Raw genomic sequence first — 16,983 nt, 5'->3', positions numbered from 1 at the left:
GATAAATCCCAGTTCTTTAAATAAAACAGGGCAACCACTCACACGATTATCATCCCATTTAGTGAAAAAAATTTGACTTTTACGTAACCTTCAAATTAACTGCTAATCCCAGAGGTTCATATCCTTTTGTCACACATATGTCGTGTTTGATCATTTTCTTCAATCAATAAATGAGCAAGTATATTTTGTTCCAATTTTTTTTAATTGGGTTCTCTATCTATTTCAAGGACTTTTGTGAGAATCTGATGTTTTAGCTCATATTTATCCAGAAATATGGAATAATGTATCTATGCACCACTGTACATTTACTCAAGTGCTGTTACTTTATACTTCTACCCCTCTATATTTTGAAAACAAATACTGTACTTTTTTAGTGTCTTAAACTGCTAAGTACTCATTACTTGCGGATCCAAATTAATATAATCAACTATTACATTGTGTAATATTAAATATCAAGTTACCCAGCAGTGTGGTTAAACTTTTACCAGTTTCAACATTAGTGTTGCTTACACATTAATGTATCGGTGACTAATAGAATAATATACGGTATTCTTAAAGAGGGTCCTTTGCATAATAGTACTCATTTGGGAATTTAAGCGTATATTGAGGCAAATATAGTTATGCACTGTAAATGCAGCACTGTTACTTCTAACAGTTTTTTTCTACTGATTATCACAGTACAAACATAATCGCCATAATTGGGCTTTGAAAAAAACACGGTTGCAGCAGTGAGTTGAAACTTAACAACTTTAGATCTAAAGCATATCCCAGAAAATAAAAAAATAAAAAAAAACACTCACTTGTAAAGGTTAGGTCAGGTTAGGTAGTTACTTTATTAATTCCCGAGGGGAAATTTTTTCGCTACAGCAGCATACAGGAAGCAATAGATAATAATAGAAAGCAATAAAATAGCAGTAAAAATATAAAATGCAACAACAAATATACAAACAACCAAGAAACACAGTCAACAGTATTATTGTTGTGTGATGTATTTTGTCAGCGGTGAGTTATTGTACAGTCTTATTGCGGTCGGCAGGAATGATCTCCTGTATCTGTCCTTGTGACAGCAGAGCTGGAGGAGTCTTTTGGAGAAAGTGCTCCACTGTCCCTGCAGCAGGTGGTGGAGAGGGTGGTCAGGATTATCCAATATGAACAATAGTTTGTTCAGCGTCCTCCTCTCCACCACCTTTTCCAGACTATCCAGTTTGCAGCCGATGATGGAGGCGGCCTTCTTAACCAGTTTGTTAAGCCTGTTGGTGTCACCGGCTCCAATGCTGCTCCCCCAGCAGACCACAGCGAAGTACAATGCACTGGCCACAACAGACTAAATGAAGGACTTTGTACTTCAACTTGTTGGTAAAAGGCCAGATAAAAATACAAATTTAGCTTTAGTTTCCCTCGCACCTCAATATATTTATCACATTTATTAATGTTGAATTTGTAATACATGTGCCACTCTGCCAATTGTCTGAAAAGTAGGTGGGTGGAATTCCTTCATTAGAAAACACACAGCATTTGATCAGTGTTAGCAAAGGCGTCAGATGGCTCAGTAGCACTGAAGAGACCAGAGCCACAACAAAAGGCTCCCGCTACACACCCAGAATTAACATGGAGAAAAAGCAGCCAAATTAACTTCACCAGGGATCACTCCTCACTATCTGCACTGGATTACATTTGGAAGGACTCACAAAAATAAAAACATCAGTTTTATCGAACAAATAAAAGTTAAACTAAGATTCACTTTTTATCACAATACTGTGTTGAAAACAAACTTCACCTAAAAATTAAATACAGCTACCACAAACTGGGACTTGACTGTGGGAATCTAATTCTCAGAGCACCTTCATCCAATGATAACGTCTGAGGCTCAGAGGTGAGAATATAAAATTAATCTTACAGAGCATGCATAGTTTTCCCAGAGGGCAGGTGTCTACGAGTCTTCATTGCAATTTCCACAGCTAGTGTCCAAAAAACAGAAAAGAGGAATTTGCACTCCTACCGTTGACAGATGCACACACACTTTATTTACAGGACAAGCTAAAGACTGTTATTGTTCCTGGAGATTGCTAATGCACTCTTTGAGGCCAAAGGATATTAACAACCACTGGAACTACTAAAAAGCTTTTGGCTAATGGACATCTTTCCAAAGGTTTTTTTTTGTGCTGTTAAAAGGGTTGAAACTACAATTTCATAACTTTCTCTTCCACTAAACTAAAAACATAGTCAGTTAGAGAACCAATTTTTTATGGGATATGGATGCTACACCGAGCATGGAAACTATACAGTTTAATATATAGAAACTTGTAAACCCAGTGCATACACCCAAAAAACATTTTCTCAGACTGTCCACAAAATAGCTTTTTTCTTTGCATAGGTTTTACTCTATTTTTTTCTCCATGCATTTAAAACTGGTCCTAAGTGGTCCACTGTGAAATACATTTTACAGCCGTTCAACTTATTTTATAGGTGCTGCAAGATAAACCCTTTCATTTCCTTTAAACTCTCAAAGCAAACGTTCATTCCTCCTCCTACTAGCAGTCAAACCCCATCTGCTCATAATTACATAAAAACAGCAAATATGTTCAGGGATAAATTATCAATTGTTTCCAGCACTGTATCTCATGTTCCAGTAACATTCACTGACAAAATACAGGATGGCGTTTGTTTTTCCTACAACATTCACTTGCACTATAGTATGTACTTGTTGCAGCCACAGCAATAATAAATACTTTATGCTTATGCTCAGGGACCTAAAGCACTTGGAAAGATGCGGTCTCAGTTCTGTATCAGAGGAAACAGTCACAGCAAGAGAAAGCAACTGCAGTGGGAAAGAAATGTAGATACACGCCATTTAAAAGGCAGGCAAAATTATAGCTACAGTAATGTTATTGTCAAATGAAAGAATTGTTTTAGACAAGACCAGTTTACCCCCCCTTAAAGGGAGCCTCTCGGCGACCAGACTGGACCGGGTGGGAGGACGGATGGAGGACCACAACAACACAAGACACGAGTAAGGAAACCTAGGTGGACGGAGGCCGGGCATGGGGAAGGACAGACTGGGGTGACCGCTCCGGCGGACGGCCACGGGCCAGGACGGACTGGGGTGACCGCTCCGGAGGACGGCCACGGGAGAGGACGGGCTCCGGGAACCTCTCCGGGGGACACCCACAGGGCAGGAATGGCTTGGGGAACCGCTCCGGACGCATTGCCAGAGACCGGCGGTGGCTGCATGGGTAGAGAGTCTGTAGTGGCGACTGACGGGACTGTAGGCTTGCTCGTGGCGACTGACGGCTACAAAATCCAGAGACCAGGGGCGTAGCAAGACAGGAGGACCGGTGACCCCGGCATCGCCTCCTCCTGGGGTGGTCCCAGAAGGCCAGGTGGGTTCCCTCAAACCTGTCCTGGGTTCGATGGGAACGGGTGAGTTCTGGTGGGCCTGACTGGTAAACTGAAATAACGACATGTATTTCGGACCCGAGTCTGTGGCCGCTGGGTCCATATTTGATCGGTCCATTCTGTTATGATATGGGGTGTAACAGGACCCAAACGCAGGCACACAGACTCGGGTATAAGTTCAAACACAGTCTATATTGAAACAAGTGGTACCTCCAGAGTCTATTTCCTCCCAAGTCGGGAGGGCAACTCAACCGACTCGCACCGGGGAGACGAAGCTGGCAGGACAGCGGACAGGACAGTCTATTTCCTCCCGAGTCAGGAGGGCAACTCAACCGACTCGCACCGGGAAAGCGAAGCTGTCGGGACAGCTGGTAAGACAGCGGACGGGACAGCTGGTAGAAGCGTTGTCCGGTACTGGAGCAGGGACGGACGGACAGTCAGACTCACTGGCTCCGACTGGTAGTTCTGCAGCACCTGGTATTCCCAGGTGGTCTCCCATCCAAGTACTAACCAGACCTGACGCTGCTTAGCTTCAGCAATCAGCCAAGATTGGGAGCACGGACTGGAAGCAGAAACAGGGTACCTGTACTGGAGCAGGAGCAGGAGCAACGGGAACTGACGGGTGACGGACGGGTGACGGACGGGTGACTGGCAGTCCTTGCGGTGACTAGCAGGAACTCGCAGTATGGACCGACAACCAGATGACTGCAGGGGCAGGGTACATATAGTCCGGGGAGGTGATCAGGGAAATGAGCCACCTGCAGGTGGTGATTTGGGGAGTGGTAGCAGCTGCTGAGACCGGTGAGGGGCGTGGCCATGGGAGGTGACAGGAGGCAAGGAGAGGAGGGCACAGAACACATGCGGAAACAATAACAAACAGACAGGGGAATGACAGAAAACATGAGGAGAGGTGATTGGGGACAAAACAGAGGAGCAGACAGGAATCCTGACTTCACTGTGACATCATAATGTTCTGCACAAACACTTTTCTGGTCAACATAAAACTGAAGAACGGATGGAAAGACTGTGACTACAGTTCACATTTGAACATTTATGGGTTGTTGACATTCATTTTGGGTGTACATTTTGTGTAAATTTTCCCTGTTGTTGGGTTAAAGATGTTTGTGAAGCATCCACGTTTTATAATTTGTAGCTTCATTGCAGCAACATCAATATTTGAAGCATCGACTACTGTTATGGCTATAGCTTTGTTGTCTCAGAATCAGCTTTACTGGCCAAATCCCTTCAAAATCTTCACTACGTAAACAGTATTATACGAGTCTGGACAAGGATGGATCCAAACCGAAACTTGACTGGTTGGCAGAGGCATACAACCATGAGGTCGTAATTCTAGTTGTGGTTTGGAGTGGAAAATGTCACTCTACTGTGCTAAAGGTCCTCTCAACAGCAGCGGCATGAAAATCCTCTCAGCTTTCGGGCTGTTATGACCTGGCCAAAAGAAACAGTTTCCTCTCAGTTACTGCAAAGAATTTGCAAAAAAAATTAGATAAATCAACAGCCCTTTCCAAACTTCAGTCACATTCAAGCTGACAGTATGTTGTTATGTTGTTGCGTAAAGACATTCACATGAAAAAAAATTAAAAACCTACTAATGTCCTCCTTTCTTTCCAGTTGCTCGTTAAATTCATACTCCCCAGCATTACTTCATTCTTACGAGGGTCTCTGACTGTATAAAGTGTGCGAAAATTGCAAAAATCAGATGCGACACATTTTCCAAATGAGTCATCCCTTTTAATTGCAGGTGTCAAAAGTAACGCTGTTTTTTTCTGATAAAATGCACAGCAGTGTCACCTCTCAATGGAATTTACAAAGGGACTAATTTTATTTGTGGTGTACACATAATCACGTAGATTCTTGTTGGCATAACTGCAGGCATTTTCTACAGCAATACATAGCAAAAACTTCCAAAAAGGAAGGACAAGCACAGTATGAAGAAACGGCACGAAGCACCAAGACAATCAACAAGCAGTGGAGCGGTGAGCCGAGGTATAAATATGGAGGGACTGATTAGCAGAGTAGACAGGTGAGCAGAGGGATGGAGAAGATCAGGTGATGCAGCAAGTGGTGGGGTGGCTAATCTGAAGAGGCATCAGAGTGGATAATAGCAGTTCAACAATCAGAATGAACAAATAAATCAATGGCAAAAAAACAAAACAGCGACAGTTTTCTGCTTAAATCTGGCTTGGACGCAACTCCACGGAGGAAAGTTTGTTTTTTTTAAGCATAGACACGTCGCTAGCGAGCAGCATGTCTGTGTATTTTGAAAATGTCTTCTTGTCTGTATCTGCAGTTTCAGAAAATAGCAAAATGTAGTTAATAAGCTCAAACAAATGTGTGTATCTCACACATGCTAAATTCACAGTGGGCAGCTACATGCCAGAGGCTGTGGGCGAGTTTCCATTCATTTATTTTAAGGCACATTGGAAATTTGCACATTACAAAACTTTGATCCCCCTGAAAGTGACACTTACCAGTTTAAACATCTGGCTGGATCTGCACCTCCGACATCCACATTACTGTCAGAGAATGGTATAAAACTGATATTGGTTCACCTCAGCTTCAGCTTTTTGGATGCAGGAATGATGACTCTGTTTTTCAAGCTTCTTGGTCACTAAGCAGGTTGTTTGGGTATTTTGATCTAATTCGCCAAACTTCTTTGGAGCAGGTAGCTTCTTTATTGAAATGTTACTGTGGAAATATCTGAAGCAAGCCATGCATCACACACTGTAAAACTAGAGTTTAACTAGCTCAAAATAACCCAAATGAGAATGGCCCAAGAACAGCAAAGATATTCTTGTAACTCTACACACAATAACTGTGGCCAAATACTGTTACAACAGGAGTTTCAGCACAAATCCAATGTTTGTAGCAGTGGCACTGCTGTAGCCATGGTAGATGTGTTCGTGGTTCTATGAATGGCGATGCTAGTCTGGGCTATCACTTTGGTCCAAAGTGAAATACATTAGCAACTACTCCCTCTATTGCCATGGCAGTTTGTGCAGATATTCATGGTATATGGATATTTATAGATGAATCCTGAGGCCTTTGATGAGCTCCTGACTTTTCTTCTTGTGCCACCATGTGGTTGTCACTATTGGGTTTAATGAAATATCTCAACAACTCTAGGATAGATTGGATGGATATGGTCCCCCTCAAGTATAATAACTTCTCATCTCGGGTCATTATCAGGTCCAAATGTGTTTACTTCACAATCTTTGTCTTATCATATCCATCCATCCATCCAATCTGCTGCTTATCCCAGTTTGGTCACAGTGACAGCAGGTGAAGCCCAGACATCCCTGAAAAACTTTCTAGATCCTCTTGGGGGATCAAAAGGTGTATCCAAGCCAAGTTAGATATATAATCCATCCAGCCTGTTCAGCATCTACACCGGGGTCTCCTACCAGTTGGAGGTCCCTCGACAACCTCCAATGGAGGCATCCTAATTAGATGCCTGAAGCATCTCCACTGGTTCCTTCAAAGGCGATGGAGCAGCAGCTCAACTCTGAGCTCACCCCAGATGTCGCAGCGCTTTACCCTGTCGAAGGCAGAGCCCGGCCACCCATTTTAGCGTATTGTATCCGCAATCCTATTCTTTCGGTCGCTACCCAACACTCATGACCATCTGTGAGGGTCAGAACATAGATGACTGGTAACTCAGAAGCTTTGCCTCCCAGCTCCTTTGTCACCAAAAGGGTCCGGTACAACGGTTGCTTTACAGCTGAGATAGCATCGATCCGCCTCTCAATCTCCCGCTCTATCCTACACTTACTTGTTAACAATTTTGATTATTTGATTATCTTGATAGTGTAACACTGGCGCTATAGTAGAATACAGTGTGTGTACAGGGTTGATGTATTTGTCAGTTGTATTTAGACAGTAATTCTTTCCTGAAAAACACTCTACTTTACTTGGATTTTCCATCTTCTTGGCTGACTTTATGAACAAACAGCAGCTGTTACTCCTGTAGAGATTTCTCATGTGGGATACATTTTGGCTCGGGACTCCGTTAGATAATTCAATAACGTTTAATATGATTTAGAGAACTCCAAAACTAAGCTGCGCAATAAATTAAATGGCCTTTAGCAAGGTTCACATATTGCCATCTACTGTACGTGTGAACTGGGTTTAATATTTGTGGTTCACTGTTTAATCTTTCACCAGGGGCTGGCATGTGGAATTGGATGCATTATAATACCAAACTTGGAAAATAGTTGTGAGACTAAAGCAAAGGTGACACAGTAAAAGAGAAACATACGTGGGAGAGAAACACAGAAAGATAGTGTAGACTTATTACATCTGTAGAGCAGACTGACATTTTATTAGGAACTCCCGGTTCTCTCTTGTTCACATGACATGGGTTATTACAAGGGCAACATTTTTCTGGTCCCATTTGAAATGTCACAGGCAGGTCCAGCACAGCGCTCAGGAGAACCTGTGAAACACAATTACGAAGAAGTTTTTACTCTCAAACATCTCTGCTTTGATAGAAATGAGAATGGATTTTTTTTTTTGTCTCACTTGAATTCAAACTTCTCAAGAAAGAGCTGAAAGTATTGGAAAACACTGAGTTGGAGAGCTGGTTATGAATATTAAAATGTTTTACACTTTCTGGATGGAGCAGGTGTCCTTTAGGAATTAATGAAATTTTTTTTGTTCAATAATAGTTACATTGTGGATCACAGATTGATTTAGTTACATTAAAAAGTAGAAGGGCACAGAGTGCAAACCTCTGTTAGGGCGAAAAGTCTTTTGTGGTTGATAAAATTTACCATACATTTTAATGTACATATGTAAATATGAAAAGCTTGTACTATAACATCACCAACAAGTAACAAAACAGTTGTTACCAAAATCTGTAGGACTTTGTTTACAACTTTAGTGATGTTACAAATAAAAAATGTCCAGCTCTCCCCTACAAAACCACCAATTTTGCAATGTTAATGAAAGTGAAAAATAATTTAATCCATCCCCCGTGATTCAGATGTGCTCAAAAGTTTAACGGATTCCTTTCTTGGATCACGTTACAAATGTCTGGGAACTTTCATGAAAATCGGACTGTTAGTTTTCTTGTAATCCTACTGACAAACAGACAAACAAACAAATAAACCCAACCGAAAACATAACCTCCTTGGTGGAGGAAATAATCTTAGGTTACAAAACAAGCTGCGTACAAACAGGTTGCAGGTACAAGCACATAAATTAACTTGACCCACACTGATAAATATCACTGTGCTGTAGAGCTGCAAATATTATTCAGTTAATCAATTAGTCAATTGGCAAAATGGTACTCTGCATCCATTTTAATGATCTGATATTAATCTTAGTTGTTTGTTTCAAGCAAAAATGCCAAATATTTTCAGGTTCCAGCTTCTCAAATGTGAAGATCTGATGCTTCTCAGCTGAATGTTTTGGGGTGTTGGACAGACCAAACACCCTTACAACCTCAGGCTGTGGGAAGTTTTAAACTATTGTCTGAAATTTTATGGACAAAATGATTAACCAAGAAAATAATCAACATTAATAGATCAAGAAAATAATGATTAGTTGCAGCCAAGTGCTGCTTCATTGTTTTGATAATAGAATTCAGAGTGTATTCAGTTTAAAACTGTTGTTTGGTGATCTTGGACTGTTCTTATATCTATCACATTTGGGGGAATTAGTTTGCAAGCTATTTACAACATAGGCAAAATTTAACACGGGTGTTTAGATTTTTTTAATCTGTAATAAACACAATTTCACAAAATATGTCAGGTAATTATCGTGGAATAAAAAGTAAATTTTCCCCTGTGAAATAGAGTGGAATTATAAAGAATCAGATCATGGAAAAACTTAAGTGGAGTGCAGAAATGCAGTAAGTAATTGCACTTTCCACCTCAAGACAGGACTCAGGGTATGTCAGTAGGTGGTGCAGCTGAAAGTCTTAGTGAGAATTAAATCCAACAAAAACAACAAAGCATTTCACCAGTACTATGTGTGCTAACAGTGGGACAGCCCTGACGCTCTCCCTGATCAGGAGATAGAATTACTTACAAGGATGAGGAAGTTGAATAACTGATGCACTCCAATACACTTAACTCAGAAACTTCTGGGCCCATGTGTCGCATAGTTTTATCACCAGAGTAATCAGAATAATAATTGGGCGCCAGACAGGAAAATAATACAAATTCTACCCTGTCAATTTAAGAATTGGTTCTAATGTCCAGGAAGATGACTGAGGAAAGAGTTTCTACAGATGAAAACAAGTAAGAGTCATGTCCCTTAAATATCCATCCATTATCAATACCCGCTTTATCCTGAACAGGGTCACGCAGGGGCTGGAGCCTAGCCCAGCTCCCTTTTGGGCAAAGGCAGGGTACCCTTTGGACAGGTCGCCAGTCCCAGGGCTAACACATAGAGACAGATGGAAACAAACACTATTCACACTCTCATTAAGACCTAAGGGCTGTGAGGCGACAATGCTAACCACTGCGGCATGCCCCTCCCTCAAATATAGTGAGGCTAAATTGGATTTTAGTCTTGTAAAACTTTAGTCAATAGACCAAATTGTGTTTCACCCTTGATGGATCTCTCACTGTATTATTTTTTCATCTAAAAGTTCTGGATTGTTAATTTTGAGGGACAGACAATGAGGGACATGTTCTCAACAATTCCCAGTGTCAGGAAGTGTTGAAATGAAATCACATTTTCAGACTGATAAAAAAAAGTTTAGATTATATCCAGGTAATACCAAGCACCTCAGCTCCTAAGAGCTCTGTGAAGGAGGAGTGGAGTTTAGGAGAAAATGCAAAGGTAACAGAAAACCTTTCACAGAATTGATACAATGCCACAGATTGAATTTTGTCTGTGGTGTCCATTGATCCTTTCTTAAATACGTCTCCTCATTTGTTTCTCAATGAAGTAAAGCAGTTACACTTTTACTACTATTTCGCAATTTTAATTTAATCCTTACAAAAAAACCTGCAAACCTTTGTAGGGGAACAACTGTAACTACCCGTGTCCCTATACAAACATAAGCCTAACTATATCTAACAAGCACTCCTTTGTCTCTTTTGATTGTGGGGGAGCTGACAGTACCCTTCTGAGTCTGCCATCACTCAAAGCTGCTTTGATCAAAGTGCTGTCTCCTCCCTACCTCTTTAAATTACAAGACCACTCTGCACTCTGGGTCAGACTCTCTGTACTCTTTATTGTCTGAATCTTTCTGGAGAAAGCTTTGACTAAAGGACCTTAAAGACAAATTTTGACTCAGACTCATCATTTCCCGATTTCCACCACACCTTGTAAGCCAATAAAACAATGTTAGTCAGAAGTGATGTTGCTGACAGCATACTCATTTTATTATTAACCTATATATTTGCCAGTACCCATAAAAATCTAATAATGACAAGACAAGCATGTTCAAGACACTGTATTGAGGCGCAAAAACAAGAAAAAGATCAAATCCCAAGAGAGGAAGCTTCAGCAAAATTCTACGTTTCAAATGGAGCACACCGAACAAAACCTATCTCAAAAAACTGAGGACAATATTACGGTTTTGTACTATAGTTTGCAATACATTGTGGGCTTCTCTATTTGAATCAACAGCAGAGCAGCCCAAAACAGTAATGTCATTCAGAGGTCATTCAGTCAGAGGTGGAAGCAGTTTTTAGTAGATCAAAAGCTCTAAGCTGTCTGCCTGAACTATAGCCACTTTAGCCAAGTGATTCCTCCTACGTCATTGTTGAGTTTGTCCAAAGGGCAACAATAACAAAAGAGCATTAGTCTATGTGCTTTTTGTGGATGTAGCTTCTGGGTCTGAAAAGTGAGGCCGATGCAGAAGTGCCTTAAAGTGCAATACCACCGAGTGCTACTCGGTATTAGGCTCCAAAAAGCCTCTGGCACCATAAACTCCCATTCAACTTCTCTCGTGAAATATAAAATAAATAATTTGTTTTATTATGGTGTCATTCACTAAGGTCACTCCTTATTAGTGCTATGGTGCTCCATCTGATAAATAATCCCATCATTAATAAGATATTCGGCCGCAAAAAGCGCCATTTCTGGGGGCGTGTCTGAGCAGTGGTGCAGTCAGGTTTCCGCTATAAGTGGGTGACAAAGTGTTCTCGGGTTCTCAATTGGATCGAATCAAAATCATCACTCAATCCTTCTCAGCTCGTCCAAATATGGTCACTTCTGACTCCAAAATAGCAAGATGGTGATGGCCAAAAAAATCCAAACTCGAAGCTTGAGAATGGCAGTTCACAAAGCAATGGGTGTCATCACTTACGGTTGCCGCTTGGACAAACCAATCATAGACGCTAGAAAGGGCTTTTTTTTGCAAGTTTTGTTGCCACCATAAATTCTCTTACACGCGTGGAAGGGAAGGGTGAGGCGAGGGATGTTCATTTGGTTGCAATCTGCAACCTCATGGCTTGATGCCGCTAAACCTCCACACTGCTCCTTTAGGTATGGTTTATTTGACAAACAGTGTACGAATTGAAAATGTCCATTTTGGCTTTACTCAGAGGTTGCTCTGCAATTGACAATCCTCAAAATCTAAAAGACAGTGTTTCTCATAAGGTCTGCAATTTGTATTTTTCGACAACTTAAAACCGAATATTTCAACATTTCACTTCTCTGTGGCTTCAAGGTGAGCTCGCTATTCCCTCCGGTGGCATCGATTCCAATTCTACCGCTGCCAAGTGGTGATGTGTACCAAGTGGTACACATTAACAGGTTGGAAATGGGTGTGCGGGTGCGCCTGCACGTGTATACACACTGGGTGTGATGAGCACATAAATCCTGTTTTCAGAATCTCATTCTGACACCTGTTTTTACAGCGGTGGCTGCAGAATAATTTGACCCAGGTATTCCACCAACATGATGCGATTACTCTCACCAGAGAGCTCATCATCTGGCATCGTGTCTGTGATGTCTTTGAAGGGGAGGGTGAGGCGAGGGATGTTTATTTGGTTGCAGATTGCAACCAAATTAACCAAAAGTACAAGGTACTGCAACAAAGAGCACTAATTACACTGAGGGGGGATGATTACAAATAAGGAATGAGGGACATGTTGGTCTGATACTGTGATCATGAGCCTGCAGTAAAGCCAGCTTTTTGACAAAGAATAAAACACAGCTCCACTATATAGGCACTATATAGGCTGAAAAAAATGAGCAAAGGCAAGAGAAATCAACACCTCCTCACACATACAGTGTAACATTTACCTCTTTATCTTAACATTTTGCAGTTTGTTTTGATTTTTATCCTTCACTGGTGTGTAAGACACTTTTTGACAACCTTATTATTCTTTCAGGTGCTGTGTAATAAAATTCTAACTGAATTCTCTTTACTTTTTGTGCCATAAAATATTGACTGCAATGGTGCTGGCGCTACCGAAGATATGTTCCTAGTTTTTAAAAGAGGATGATAAAATCTTGTTGGACATATTTATGGGAGCTGCAGTTCTCTGGGTGGGTGCTTCCCCTGGCAACGCTGAAAGCTGTGCTGTGCTACTGACTGAAGCGTGTCAGACTGTATAGCTTATACAAAACTTGTTCTCCCTTTTTTAATATGCCCATATACCTCTGGTTATGCCTCGGTAATAAAAACAGCTGTAACTGTCACATGCTAGGTTCACATGCTTGCCCAATAAAGCCGGCTAAGCATGTTTAAATATGGATGTTGCTGCAAAGCTTCACACACATAAATAACCCGATAACACAGACGACCTAAACAATCAGCACAGTTACAAAGTGGACACCCAAGATTAGTCTGACCAATTCAGGATTTCACCAAATGTGCAATATGGTCATAATGTCCTCGGTGAGTGAGTGGAGTGGGCTGGTGGAAATCACCTGCTCCTGAACGTGGCCAAGACCAGAGAGATGGTGGTCGACTTCAGGAGGAAGACAACAGCTTCACGACCGCTGAGGATGTGGACATGGTGGAGAAGTACAAGTCCCTGTGTGCCTCCATCGACAACAGACTGAACTGGAAGACCAACCTCAACGCTGTCTACAAGAAGGGGATGAGTCGACTCTTTTTCTTGAGGAAACTTCGATCCTTCAATGTGTGCAGCAAGATGTTGGAGATGTTCTACCAGTCTGTTGTGGCCAGTGCATTGTACTTCTCCGTAGTCTGCTGGGGGAGCAGCATTGGAGCCGGCGACACCAACAGACTTAACAAACTGGTTAAGAAGGCCGGCTCCATAATTGGCTGTCAACTGGACAGTCTGGATAAGGTGGTGGAGAGGAGGACGCTGAAGAAACTGTTATCTATATTGAATAATCCTGACCACCCCTCTGGCCAAATCTGTCCTTCACCATTAACACTGTTGTTTAATTTAATTTAATTTAATTCTATTTTATTCGTTTATACTGTGCATTTTTACATTATTTATACTTTTACTACCTCTATTTTTATTCTGTAATTAGGGCCCGAGCACTGAAAGTGCGAAAGCACTATGGTTATTCAAGTAATATTTTTTTTTTATTGCTTTTGCTGTATCTTCCTATGCTGCTGTAATGAAAAAGTGTCCCCTCCTGGGATCAATAAAGTATATCTACAGTGCATCCGGAAAATATTCACAGCGCTTCACTTTTTCCACATTTTGTTATATTACAGCCTTATTCCAAAATGGATTAAATTCATTTTTTCCCTCAAAATTCTACACACAATACCCCATAATGACAACGTGAAATACTTTTTTTTTGAAATTTTTGCAAATCTATTAAAAATCAAAAATGAAAAAATCACATGTACATAAGTATTCACAGTCTTTGCCATTACACTCAAAATTGAGCTCAGGTGCATCCTGTTTCCACTGATCATCCTTGAGATGTTTCTACAACTTTTGATTGGAGTCCACCTGGTAAATTCAGTTGATTGGACATGATTTGGAAAGACACACACCGTCTATATAAGGTCCCACAGTGGACAGTGCATGTCAGAGCACAAACCAAGCCATGAAGTCCAAAGAATTGTCTGTAGACCTCCGAGACAGGATTGTATCGAGGCACAGATCTGGGGAAGGGTACAGAAAAATGTCTGCAGCATTGAAGGTCCCAATGAGCACAGTGGCCTCCATCATCCGTAAATGGAAGAAGTTTGGAACCACCAGGACTCTTCCTAGAGTCGGCCGCCCGGCCAAACTGAGCGATCGGGGGAGAAGGGCCTTAGTCAGGGAGGTGACCAAGAACCCGATGGTCACTCTGACAGAGCTCCAACGTTGCTCTGTGAAGAGAGGAGAACCTCCCTGAAGGACAACCATCTCTGCAGCACTCCACCAAGCAGGCCTGTATGGTAGAGTGGCCAGACGGAAGCCACTCCTCAGTAAAAGGCACATGACAGCCCACCTGGAGTTTACCAAAAGGCACCTGAAGGACTGTCAGACCATGAGAAACTAAATTCTCTGGTCTGATGAAACAAAGATTGAACTCTTTGGCCTGAATGCCAAGCGTCATGTTTGGAGGAAACCAGGCACCACTCATCACCTGGCCAACACCATCTCTACGGTGAAGCATGGTGGTGGCAGCATCATGCTGTGGGGATGTTTTTCAGCGGCAGGAACTGGGAGACTAGTCAGGATGGAGGGAAAGATGAATGCAGCAATGTACAGAGACATCCTTGATGAAAACCTTCTCCAGAACGCTCTGGACCTCAGACTGGGGCGTTGCAGAGCGTTAAGATGTCATAGTGAAGCTGACCTTTGACCTTTTGGATATAAAATGTCATCACTTCATCAGCTCATTTTATTTACACAGAAATGTGTAACCCTGGTTACGTTTCAAGATTAGAAAGGTGATGTGGACCAGTATCAGAAAGAACTATGAATGAACTTTTCATGAACTGTATTAACAACTGTATTAACAGATGGTTAAACAACAAATGGCAAAATGCCCCCCCCCCCCACCCCCTCAAAAAATAATAAAAAAAAATAACAAACTAAGATAATAAAGTGCGCACAACTAAAACTAATAAATGTCTCTGGCTCCAGTCTGTGATTGTCAATTAGCTGATTGATTGCTGGCTCGATCCATGTTTGTGTTTTTGTCCATCCTACCACACCGTGAAGTGAAGAAGGGAAGTCCACTCTCAAATAGTTGTTAGTCTGAACGATCCTCCTCGAGGACTCGTAGGTCGGCTCGCCATCCAGTTAATTGGAACATCTTCTCTGTCGCTGGATTTTCTTCCTGAGCACCCGGACTTGCATCAAATCCGTCATTACCAAAAACCTGACCTACAGACAGATCCCACATTCATGAACAGTTACATTCACACATAGTTAACACACAGGTCTCGTTTCGCTGCTACCCTTAGCGTGAACGTCAGCAGTTGCTAAAATAACCTCTGGTTCAAATCTCATTGTCGACCATCTCTGTTGTGCAAAGCTCAAGTTCGGTACTGAATTAATTGAAAAACTCCTAACTTAAAGTTGTTGGTCTTCACAACCGGAAATGACCTTGATTCAAGGTTTAAGACGACATTCATCAGTCCAATATCTTTTCCCACGAAGCACACAGTAATTTCAACAGTGAATCGATGAAGCTCCGTGACAACTCCACAAGTGAATAAAACCAACAAAATAAACAATTATACAGCTAAGCTTTCTTTAAATCTCTCCTGTACAGAAATATATGGCGTCAGAGTAACATCACTTGACCTTTACACGGTTGCGTTCATAGTTCACGAGCACAGAATCACAATTTTGCAAGCCGCGTTTCCCTCACACCACATGCTAACGCTACTGGCATTAGTCTAAGGCATTTAACATTGCAAAAGTGAGCATAGCCGTTGTTGGATTTTTTTTTTTTTTCCGCTTGTTTTCGAGAGGAGGGGTTACGTTACTTCCTGGGTCTGTCTACCAGGATGATGCAGTGAAGATTTAGATGTGGTGATTGTGGTTTAACAGTTATGAATACATTTTCACTGAATATACTGCATACTTTAACCAACGGACGTGTTATAGCTAATGAAACAGAGGATATGGAAGGGAAACTTAACAGTTTTGCAGCAGAGTGTGTGACACATATTCTGGCAAAATTGTCTGCATAACACTTGTTAGTTACTGCATTTAAAGGTGAATTTTAGAGCCGAGGACCGTGTTTAATTTCCCCTCATTTAGCCTTAAGTGGTACCAGAATGATTTTTGAATGTCAATTCAAACAATTTAAATTGTTCATTGTCTGTTTTGCCTTTTACCATATGTTTACCATTACATAAAATGGCCATATTTAAGCCCTGGTTTCCATATTGATCACTGAGCTATAAACCACTTTGTATTTATTTCTTTTGGAGGCAGTTTGTTAGATGTGATTTGGTTGAATAAGTGGCTGATTACAATATATTTTATGATTCTGCATGCTTTACTTTATGGAGATCATCTGAATTGATTATGTAAATTGCATTTAGGCCCCCATTAGCCATCAGTATTGCCATGAATCTTAAAACTTGACTTGATGTTTATACTGAACTTTTTCCTTGAGCATAACTAACAGAAATGATAATTATGGGATAAGGGGATAAACATGGAAGCAAATTAATAAAAAAAAAAACAAAAAAAAAAACAACTGAATAGCACA

At 41.3% G+C, this 16,983-nt stretch overlaps 2 protein-coding genes across 5 annotated transcripts in view; one reads left to right on the top strand and one right to left on the bottom strand.

Moving 5' to 3' along the window:
* Nucleotides 1-16,983, top strand: part of rfc3 (replication factor C (activator 1) 3) — a 197,519-nt gene that overhangs the window by 154,938 nt on the left and 25,598 nt on the right. The gene's annotated exons all lie outside the window — the stretch shown is intronic.
* Nucleotides 5,020-16,983, bottom strand: part of b3glctb (beta 3-glucosyltransferase b) — a 40,164-nt gene continuing 28,200 nt past the window's right edge. For all 4 annotated transcript variants that reach the window (XM_069146240.1, XM_069146243.1, XM_069146242.1 and 1 more), the window contains one exon: nucleotides 5,020-7,852. In XM_069146240.1, the coding sequence (XP_069002341.1) occupies nucleotides 7,640-7,852 (213 nt within the window). In that variant the 3' untranslated portion in view covers nucleotides 5,020-7,639. The remainder of the gene's footprint in view (nucleotides 7,853-16,983) is intronic.

The sequence above is a fragment of the Embiotoca jacksoni genome, unplaced genomic scaffold (assembly GCF_022577435.1).
Source record: "Embiotoca jacksoni isolate LCO1_2020_lvr unplaced genomic scaffold, fEmbJac1.0.p SCAF_13, whole genome shotgun sequence".
Lineage (NCBI taxonomy): Eukaryota > Metazoa > Chordata > Actinopteri > Embiotocidae > Embiotoca > Embiotoca jacksoni.
Note: the sequence above shows the minus strand (reverse complement) of the source record. Positions and strands in the feature narration are given on the sequence as shown.